This window comes from Anas acuta, chromosome 3 (genome assembly GCF_963932015.1).
Source record: "Anas acuta chromosome 3, bAnaAcu1.1, whole genome shotgun sequence".
NCBI lineage: Eukaryota > Metazoa > Chordata > Aves > Anseriformes > Anatidae > Anas > Anas acuta.
The window spans coordinates 13,770,952-13,781,722 of record NC_088981.1 but is presented as its reverse complement, the minus strand read 5'-3'; the positions used below and the strand labels follow the sequence as shown (position 1 = coordinate 13,781,722).

At 54.9% G+C, this 10,771-nt stretch overlaps 1 protein-coding gene and 1 long non-coding RNA gene across 2 annotated transcripts; one reads left to right on the top strand and one right to left on the bottom strand.

Moving 5' to 3' along the window:
- Positions 1 to 203: 203 nt before the first annotated feature.
- DSTN (destrin, actin depolymerizing factor) lies at positions 204 to 8,698 on the bottom strand. The gene is made up of 4 exons (XM_068675762.1): positions 8,564 to 8,698; positions 1,979 to 2,286; positions 1,670 to 1,746; positions 204 to 491 (listed from the first exon to the last, which is right to left on the bottom strand). The coding sequence occupies exons 1-4, from the start codon at positions 8,564 to 8,566 to the stop codon at positions 382 to 384; spliced, it is 498 nt and encodes a 165-aa protein (XP_068531863.1). The 5' UTR covers positions 8,567 to 8,698; the 3' UTR covers positions 204 to 381.
- On the top strand, positions 8,596 to 9,481 carry LOC137853430 (uncharacterized). The gene is made up of 2 exons (XR_011094500.1): positions 8,596 to 8,735; positions 9,279 to 9,481. It is a non-coding gene; the product is annotated as an uncharacterized lncRNA (long non-coding RNA).
- The last annotated feature ends 1,290 nt before the right edge of the window (positions 9,482 to 10,771 follow it).

The window sequence follows — 10,771 nt, the reverse complement described above, 5'->3', positions numbered from 1 at the left end:
GCCAGTAGCCTCCAAAAGACTACCTGAATTTACCTTAATTACAACTTAGAAAAGAGCAGGAACCAGGCTGTTCTCATACCTCCCACCCCTTTCATCCCACGACACACTGCTGCATTGGACCAAAACTTTTGGAGACCTTTAGTGTTAATCCATTGGGGACAGTATTGGGCTGGACAACCAATGCAAATATTAATACACCAAGATAAATCCTTAATTTGATTTATTTATGGTCATTTGTACATACAAGCTACATCTTCATAATCTACTTTATTCTAAGACAGCTTCCCTACAGTTAGTGAAACCCTTGCCTAGAATGGATGTTTTACATAACTGATATATTAAAACATGGAATGCTTGTAGAGTTGTGGCACTGTATGACATCTACACGGGACTTCCTTCAAAAGCTACGACTAGGGAGCCTCCTAGCTTCTCAGCAATACAAGCTCGGTTGAGGTCCTCTGGCCCATTTGCTTGGCATTCATGCTTTATGCCTAAAAAAAGAGGCAACACACTCAATAATGCAGCATTTCAACACGCTAGTAGTCAACCAAAGAAACACATTTAGTAGAAATATTAGAACAGGCAAGCTGCTCGCTCAAGCCCTGCCTTAGAGAGAGAACAAAGGAATTTGGATGTTTCCCTCCCCGATACGTGACAGGAGACATCTGGGTACACATCCCCACAGAAATACCAGGGAGAAGATTTTCGCTAGCTCAGTGCTCAGACTTTCAGTCTCCTCTAAGCATTCATGAGCCAACTGTCTCGTTTCGAGTGCTACCCAGGACGTGGCAGCTGAGGGAGCTACAAGCAAGCGCTGAGATGGCTGACAGAACCCACGTGGGAACCCTGCAAGGCCTCTCTGCCTGTACACAGAATTAACAGAGGTTTCTTTTTCGGAGAGCAGGGAGTCCAACCCTGCCTTATGTGGAGAAAAGCAGAAAAGGCACGTTGTTCCTTTTCTGTTTCAGCCTGGCCATGTGCAGCACGCCACATTATTCCTGAGCAGTCCCAACCCACTGGTGCTGTCCTGTGAGGGACCGGCACTGCTGCGTGCTGCTGCTGTCAGCCCTACGCGCTGCGAGACTTTGGCCCGGGCACACAGAGCTGCAGGAGTAGCGCTGCCTGGCCAGGGGCCATCGCTTCTCTAGAATGAAATTTCGCAGCGCTGCAGCAAGGTGTTTACTCCTTTGTTAGCGGTGCCTGACGGGCTGAATGAAACTTTGCTTCCCCACTCAGAGCCGCGATGCCTTTGGAATGAGTAACCACAGCTGCGTGGCTAAATCGAGTGACTTGTTAATTACTAGGGCAGCATGGTAAGGCCACGAGGCTCTGTACTTCAACAGGCGCAGGCCTGGAAGTCCTCTGCCACGCTCGAAATCCAGTTCGGCGTTAAGGATCTAAGGGTTTGTAGGCTGCGTGGTGCAAACCAGTTGCTCCGTGCAGCAGCATCGCACACTGTGAAGCCTGCTCCTGTCCTCTAGCCCCTCTAACACAGTCGGATATTTTAAGTTTTAACCTGAGCTTACTTAGCTCTGTCACAGGGCATTTTACCCGTGAAGTTCTCGCCTCACTAGCGCCTCAAAAAAGCCAATTAGTCCATGGTTAAGCCTTGCTGTGTAAGCATCTCGGAGGGCACAGCACAGCGAGGAGTGTTGGCTGCACTACCTACCTTGAAACTTCTTTTTGATTGCATCCTTGGAGCTGGCGTAGATCATCTTACTTTTGAGAGGTGCTTGTTCTGGCGCCCTGGTGGAAAACACCAAAAATAGCAAAATTAGTGGCATTTATTACCCAACAAGGACAGAAAACCTGCCGATTATGAACAGGTGAAACCTCTCGTGGCTCACAACACAAGCATCAGGCTGTTCTGAGCACTTCAAGCCTGCCATCTTGCAGGCCTGAGCAAAACAAATGCTCCCAGACCTCACCCAGTCTTGGAGCTCACGCTAGGAATGAGCGAGCTGGCAAGCCTGCTTACCACAAGAAGAACATCAGCTCTTCTTTTTTGGATTCCTTGGTCTCGAAGCTTGCATCATACAAGGCATAACGGCAATCCTTCTCAGGAAGCATCTGCACAAAATGCTTGAAAGGGTCGGTAACTGTCACGCCGACATCTCCCACTAGAATCTCTTTGCCTTCTTCCACGATAATGCACTTTTTGTCTGGACTGAGGCAGAAGATGACGGCCTTCTTCCTCTTCTTGATTTCCTCAGGCGTAGAGCACTTCCGCACTTTCATGTCATAGAAGATACGGCATACCTCATCGGCAACTTGTACTCCAGATGCCTGCAAGGAGGAGAACAAAGACCTTTAGAGCCACCGCTGAGTGTTTTCACAGCTACATTACTGTACTGCCTTAAATCTGGGGATAGAAGACGAGCAGTGCTCGCAACAGTCACCCACAGCTCCAGAGCCCAGTGAGGGAAGGCTGCAGGCCCTCCTTCTGCAGCCCAAGCAAAGAATCTGGAGCCTCGATGCTGCCCACAGCCAGCTGCCAAACCAAAACTATTCCCAACAAGGCCCGATCCTACTAATATTAGCACATTATTTCAGAGCAGCTTCACACGCACATCCACCCCTTGTCCTCTGAGGTTCAGCCGTGGCAGATGCTTTGGCGTCGCAGCAACTTGATTTTTTTAGCCTCTGCAGGCGGGCTGGGCTACCAGGATCACTTCCACTCAGTTTCCTGGCCATTTTTAGCATACTTGCTATCAGACCCGGTTAAAACACGGTCAAACTCCATGCTCCTCACCTGGACTTGGTTTAGAGGTCAACAGAAGTTGCTCTTGATTCAGCATTTTTAAGGGAGAGCTTGCAAATCTCGCCATTAATTAGTCTACTTCCTCCAGCAGTAAAAAGGCAGCCTGCTTTAATCCCCTCCCCCCCTTCCTGATGAGCAATCCCAGTTCGTTAGCGGCATCCTCCCGTGCTAATCGTGGCAGGAAGTGCAGGGCCTGCAGCACCAACCCGGAGCTGAAGGCAGCAGCAGTGACTGAGGACAAGGCCTGGCAGGAAAGCCAAGAGGCTGAACTGCATTTTCAGGCTGCTGCCTTTTCCCAAATGCAACGGGAGAGAAGAGACGGCAGGACAGAAGCGTTTATATCTGAGTTTTATACTGGGAATCACTAAATTTTGAGAGTTTAAAGTCAGCTGTGCAGCAGTGCAAACAGCTCCTTTCTACTGCTGCCTCTTCCCCTGTTGCTTCTGGGGCTCCCAAAGTCAAGCAGCTTTATGCTCAGACATGGCAACTCCTATCTCAGAAGGAAAAACCACCCTCCTCCTCCTCCTCCTCCCTCTGTGCAAACTGCCACACGTCGCTGTTCTGAGCACAGGCAGGCAAAGCATCACGTGAGAGACACCAACAGAAAAAGACTGAAGGTTGTTACAGATTTGAGTTCCCCCTAAGCTCAGCCCCAACACGTGCCTCATGGACTCATTTTGTGGGGGACCTGGGAACATCCCCGCTCTACCACGGTGTGAACAAGCAGCAGTTTGGGCAGAAAACCAGGGAAATTGGAGGTGAAGGTGACCTGCACAGTGCTAACCTCTCTGTCCTTCAGAGAGGCCAAGGACCGGGTGGCTACTTCACACATTTTTTTCCCCCAAAGCCTCCTGTGCATCACTGCTCAGATGACCTCAGACTTTCTTCCACCGAGATTCCTTCTGTACCTTCCAGGAGCTCACACAGCCCTGCTAAGCCAGCAGAGGTTGTCCCAGGCACACGCAGCTGGCACCATCGATGACCGTGGATTTTACCTTGATTTTCTCTGATTTTCTCTCTCCAGAGCTGGGAGATCTGGCTGCCAATCCTTCACAGCAAGGAATCCGAGCTGGAAGCTGTCTTTAGGGGTTTCCTCCACAAATCTACCTGGCACCCCCTGCATTTACTCCTGCGAGCAGCAGGCACGCAGCAGAGGGAGGAAGTCACCGCGCCTCAGCTGCCTGGCAGGCGGCCACCCTCCTGCCCGTCCCCAGCAGCACAAGGCAGAGCCAGCAGATAAAGCTTATTCAAGGATAAACTCCAGCAAAAGCGCAAACATCGCCGCCAAGTGACTCACTGCCCCGCCACCTCCTCCATCCCCAGGGCCTGCACTTTGTCAGGTAACTACCGAGGGGTAAAGGTCTCCTTCCTCCTGTCCCTGAGGCTGGTGCAGGCAAGAGGAAGACTCGAAATGATACGGGGCTGCCCTAATAAAGCAAACAGCACAGCAACCGGGACTATTGCATCATTTGCTAAGGTTGTCTGGAGTTCACTGTGGGTCTCAGCCCTTTTTCCCCCCCCCCCCCCCCGTTGTTCTAGATTCACAAAAACCTGAAGATTTTGTGTAGAAAATGCACAGGAAGCCTGACGTAGTGCAGGGGAGTGATGCTATCAAAGTTAGCATCAGCTACCTCCGCCGCTATCAGCTCCTGCTCTTTGCTCCAGAAGGACATCGTTACTCAGCTGCTGCCTGGCCAGGAGCGTGCCCCCACGCTGGGAGCGGAGTTGTTTCCTTATAAAGGAACCGAGCGCTGCTGGCAACTCGGTTCAGATTCCAAAAATGTTGGGAGCATTCGGCCTGGAAACTCAAAATTCACGGTTAGGCTGCTGCTGGGACTGAGCAGAGCCCGGAGAGACTCGGTTAAGCCTGGATTTTTTTTTTTTTTGTTTTGTACTTTCCAAAGCAGAAGGTTGTTAGGAGCTGGTGCTGCTCCTTCCCCCAGCTGCTGTGCAGCCTCTGGAGCCATCCACAGGCTGATGCTGGCGGTTCTGACGTTGCCAGGGCCAAACCAGATATCTTCAGCCTGAGGAAACCTTACAGCTGTGTCCCAGTAGGGCTTGAAATGAACCCCCAAGCCCCCAGTGCAGCTCACTGCTTCCTAAAAGGAGGTAAAAGCCTGGAACAAAGGGCCTCCCCCTTCAACGCGGGGCTTGTACCACGATGGGAGTGCTGTAAACGTACTGAAAAAGGGAATAAAAACAAAACCCTGCACAGCTTTTGTTGTGATTTTAATTGCAATTGTGTCGTAACTGCGCAGGGCAGCAGGGGGAGGTCTGGGAAGGCCGCTGCAGCAGGGAGGAAGGAAGGCCGGGCTCCCAACTCCACGCTCTCAGCTGGCGTTTTAACCCTGCCCCTGCTGGCCCGTCCTGAAGAACAGCTGGCGGGGAGCCTCCGCCCGCCAGCAGCGAGCGAATAAAGCGCCTGTTTGTTAGCCTGGATTCCCTCCCTGGCCCAGTACCACGCTGCTCGAGGCCTCAATGCAGCACATTCTTTGTGTGTGTGTGTGTGTGTGTGTGTGTGAGCAGTGGCTGGAATACTGCTGAGCTCAGAGAGAGGGCTTGGCCCTGCTCTTTTTTCTTGTAGAAGCCCTCGACACGGGCAAAAATCCCTTAAAACCGTGCTCAGGGGGCAGCGGGGGAGAACAGCGGGGCCGAGCAGCCAGGCTGCTCCTGCCCAGGGCCGCCCAACCTCGCCGAAACGAGGAGGCACGGCCCCAAACCATCAGCCTGGAGAGATGACGACACCACAGCACAGCCAGGGCGACCCGCGAGGCCGAACGTGCGAGTTTTATACTCGTTTTTAGGCGCTGCGCTGATATCCACGAGCCCCCAGCAGCGATGCCCGCGCACGGTTATCTACAGGAGCATTTTGGGAACCAGCCCCGGGCTTGGTTTGTTTGGGCACCACGTGCACGCCCTGCACATAGCGGCACGGACTGCCCACAGCCTCTCAAGCGGAAAGTTGTGCTTCGCAGAGGAGCACCATCAGTTTTTCCACCGCCGAGGTGTGCCCGCCTCGGCTGCGGAGATGTGAGAGCAGCACAGGCTTCCCTGCCCGCCGCTCACCTCGCTGCCAGCTGTCTGCTTCCCAATTCCCTGAGCAAACCCCTCCCTGGGCCCGGCGCAGCGCCCCACCCCTCCTATCTCCCTTACAGACCCCTCCCTGCTGCCAGAACCGCCCGGGGGAGCAGGCGGCGCTTCCACCTGACTCAGTCCCGTGTCACGACCAACGCCGCTTTCAATTAAAGCCGCTGGCACCTGGCCGCTCGGGGACAGCGGCCTTCCCGAAGCCACCCCCTGAGCACCTGGAGCAGCCCGAAGCTTCAATTCTGACCCGAAGCACAACAGGAAATGTAACTGCCTTTTTTTTTTTTACTGCTGTTGTGTAAGAGGCCATTATTTACACACCATAAAGCAGCAAGAAGTACGGGGTTATTTGCATATCACTTGCAGGCAGGCCTTGCCAGCTGGACTCGAGTTTCTTTTATTTTGCTTTCTTGGGTCTCTTTTTTGCAGGGAAGGGAATCAAAACCCTATTCAGCGATTTCTGTTCCTGCCAATAGGGGGTTACCCACTGGACCAGGAGAGATGAGGCGAGCAATCACCGAGAGGCAGAACAAAAAAATAAATCCCTGCTGAATTCCTGGAGGTTATTTCCTCTGGCTGAAAGCTGAGGAAAGCATCCCCTGCACTCAGCTCCCGGTGACCGCCCGGGTAGGCAGAACAAGCACTGCCGGCGGAGAGAGGCAATCCCAGCAGCACTGCTGAAAAACAGGAAGCGTGGCAGCCAGGGGGAGGGCAGAAATTTTGAGCAGCGCCCGTTCCTCTCTGAAACACACATTTGTGAGGTAATGCGGGTATAAGCCGGCACTCGGCGGGGCTCCTGCCGGAAAGCAAAGCTTCTTAGAGCACAGAAATCAGCCAGTGTGAGCCTAACTGTCCGCAGGAATTTCCTCGTGGTCCTCTGCACTCCTATATTAACCTCAAGATCACCCTTAAAAACAGCTTCTGAAGGCCTCTCTAGGCACCCCAGACAATGGTTATCAAGATATCCTTGAGACTGCCGCCAGCAGCGAGCAGTCAGGTGAGCAGGAGGCTCCAAACAGCTTCAGATGCAAGTTCTGGCTGTCCGCAGGCTCTGAGATTGCTGAGCTCAGCCCTCGCTCCCCAGCGGAGCCTCCTGGTAGCGATATCCCGGCGCTGCGAGCAGGAACACGCCACACACCCACACCGCCCATTGTCAGGAGGCTGTCAGCTCGCATACGAGGCACACGTACCTTGTAATCACACGGACTGGGGGCTAACAACGAGGAAAAAATGATTTGCACAGTCCCCCAAAGACCGTGGAATCATTTAATCCAGTAGCAAGGAAACCGAACCTTGTGGCAAAGCAGCTAAAAGTAGCAAATCCCACGTTGTTTGGATGTAAAGCGATGCCCTGCTGCTTGGTGCTATGGTACGCTGCCAAAAGGCCTACACGCTGCCCAAAAGCAGGATCGTTTGCTGCAACTAGAAAGCATCTAAAAATGTAACTAAAAAAAAAGCCAAAAAAAAAAAAAAGAAAAACCCACACCCTGTTCCAAAAAGGAGATCACTATGAGAAATACGAGTTCTGGCCGACTTGGGAATTGCCTGCTTCTGAAGCAAGATGCAGCCTGACGCGCCGAGGAGTCATTTCAAACTAGGTTTGCGTACTGCAGAGGTGGTAGCTAGCTTGTTCAGACAAGCCTATTTTAAACAAGAGCTGCAAGTCTCGCCAGACTTTTCGGCAGCTTCATCTGCAACTCCCATTAGCTCTGCTCCACGCCGCGGCCCGGGGGATGCTCCGGCTGCGGGGTGCAGGAAGCAGGGAGACGGCCAGCACATCCTGTGCGAGGTGAGCTCATTGGGGAGCTGCGCCCTGCGCCAGGGGCAGTGAGGGTGAAGGCTGCGGGTGGGCTGCGATGCCCTTCAGAGCTGGCGGTGAGCAACCTAACGGGGGGTGCTCAGAGATCCGGATGCCTGGCGCTGGGAAGGCGTTTGTGCGCGAAAATAGGTAGATAATAACGCACTAATTCCTGAATTCATCAATCTCAGCAGTGCGGCTTACACAGAGAGGGTGTGGGGGGCCAAATTTCGCCTCTACCCCCCCCCCATCCACCGGGGCACAGCGGCTGGGCGGCTCTGGGGGGCGTTGTTCTCCCCTTGGGGGCCGAGGCAGGGCTCGCCCCCCCCCCCTCCTCCTCCTCCTCCTCCTCCTCCTCCTCCTCCTCCTCCTCCCCCCCCCCAGAGGCCTTGAGCCCCCCCCCCCATCCCCGAGGAAGATGGCTCCCGCCGCGCGGCCGGATGCGGCCGGGGGCAGCCGCAGCTTCCTGCCGGCCCCCCCCCCCCTTCCCCGACCTACAAAAAAGCCCCATAATGGGGAAGGGGGGGGGGGTGAGGGGGGGATGGGGGGGGTGCGGGCCGCGCCCTGCGGCACAGGCGGGGAGCGCTGGGAGGGGCCCCGCGGCTCCGTCCCCCCCCCGCGCCGCGCAATGGACGCGCTCAGCCCCCCGCGCGCGCACGAGGCGCGGGCCGTACCATCGCGCCTCATGGGGGGGGGGGGGGCGCACTGTGAGGGGTGAGGGGGGGATGGAACGTACCACCGCCACGCTAAAGGGGGGGGGGGAAGGTTCCATGAGGGGGGGGATAAAGGGGGGGGGGGGGGGGGGGGGTTCGCCGCCTCCCTCACAGCGCTGGGCGCCCCCAGGGAGCGGAGGGCGGCGGGGAGCGGGGGGGGGGAGGCGGGGAGGAGGCGAAGGGGGAGCCCGGCGGGGGCCTCACCATGGCGGCGGCGGCGGGCGGCGGAGCGCGGTGCGGCGGCGGCTGCTCCCCTCGGCGGCTGGGCGCGGCGCGGGCTCCGGCGGCAGGAAGGGAAGCGGCGAGGGCGCGAGCCGGGCGGAAACGCTGCGACGTCACGGCCGCCGGGGCCCGGAGGAGGAAGCGGTTGCTATGGGTGGGTGAGCCTCACCCCCCCCCCTCTCACCCACCGTGGCAACGCCCAGATGGCTTCACTCGAGGCAGAGCGCATGCGCGCCCGATGAGGGGAGGGAGGAGTGGGGAGCGGGATGTCCAATGGGAGGAGGAGAAGGGGGGTGATTGATGGGTTGCTGGCCAATGGTGGCGCGCGGAGGGGGGAGAGGGGCGGGGCTACCTGCCCTAAGGTGTGTGTGGTGAGGTGGGGGGGGCGTGAGGGAATGGGCGGGAGGGGAGGGTAAAAGGGGGGGGGGGCAAAAATGGGGGGGGTGAGGGGACAAAAAGGGGCAAAAAGGGGATTTTATGAGGTAAAAATGGGATTTTATGAGGTAAAAAGGGGATTTTAGGGGGTAAAAAAGGGATTTAGGGGGGTAAAAGGGGGCTGTGAGGGGCAGGGAGCAACCGTGAGGCGGCCGGGCGGGGGCGGGGGCTGAGGGCTGAGGAGGCGGTGAGGGGGAGGTGAGGGGGAGGTGGCTTCGCTCGCTTTTTTTTTTTTCTCTCTAACATTTTTTTTTTTTTTCAGGGTTTTTCACTACCTACTTTGGTGCGATCTCAGCCAGCCACTCGTGATTGGCTGGCGCCGGCCGCGGCGAGCTGAGGAAACCCTGTGCAACGAGCCCGGCCCAGACAAAGCGCCCGCCGCCGCTGCTGCTGCTGGGGAACCCGCCCCGAAATGCTGAAAAAAAAAAACAACACTAAAAAAACACAATAAAAATAATACAAATATCATCGTTTCCTTAACGTTTCTGGGCGACGCGCGGCGGGGTTTCTGTGATCAGGCTGTTAGCTGGTTGCAGAAGCGCCTAACGTGGAAAAGCAGCGGTGGTTCGGCTTCGTTTCTGGGTGCTGCCAGGAATCGATGAGCGCAGAACCCCCAGCAGCACGCCTGTTGTTGGGCCTCTCTCTCTCTCTCTGTGCCTGCTTCTCAGCAGAAAACAAAGCAGGACTTGTGTGGCTGCTTTCAGGGCCGGGGTGTGAGGCGGCGATATTTCTGGCTTACATCTGACATAAAGCCTCAACAACAAAGGTGTAAGCTGTACCTTACAGTTTTTATCCATATTCCTCTGTTCTAGCTACACACACACATATATATTTTTAACCTCCCTGCTGCATACCCCTGTCGTTTCCCTTTTTAGATGCTGTTGTGCCCGCTCACTTGAGATACGGGTTGCTGAAAGATCACATATTGAAAATGCATGTGTTGAAAAAGCAGTCCTGTGCCGGCAGGCTCTATTGTTGGGTGCCTTACGCTGGCAAGGGGTCTCTTTTGCAAGAGTGTTTCCATCAGATTTGTGGTGAAATGAAGTGGTACTGGTGAGTCTTTTGCTAGACTGAAATGGGAGTGGGTGGGTTGTTCCTCCCTGTGCGCCTTTCTGATGTATTTAATCAAGGAATGTTTAAATTGGGAGCAAAGTCTTTGTCTTTGAAAGTAAAAAGAATTGAGTGGGAACATTTTTTTTTTTTTAAATGTATAGTTCTAAAACAAGTCAGGTAAAATGCCTCTGAAACAGAGCACCAGACCTACAAGTACATTTCTCTAGACAACCCTTTCTGGTCCTGAATTTTGACACTAGCTGTTGGCACGGTGAGGGTGAAAGCTACAGCTCATCGGTATTGGGAGGGAAAATCGAGGCACATACTGACTGCTGGAGCCTCTGCACAGTGTCGTAGCAGACCTCCATCTCCATCTCCAGTGGCATGAGATTGGGACCCGGGGCAGCTGTGCTTTTCGGTGTTCCTTCATGTGGGCGATTTGTCTGCCATTGTTCTGAGCTTGCTCTCGATAATTCGGTTTCGCTATGAGAGAGCGGGGTGCAGAAGTCAGATGTCCTGGGGAGGAGGGGAAGGGATGATGTAAGGCCATGAGAACAGGGCCGGGGCTGTTTCAATGCTGTATACTTATAAGGGAAAATGAATTGAAACCGGCCCCTTGGCTCAGGCTGTTTCAAGAGGGTTTTGTTGTGTTTTTGGAAACGTTGCAACGGGTTGAGAAGGTACCTGACAAGTTAAAGGCGC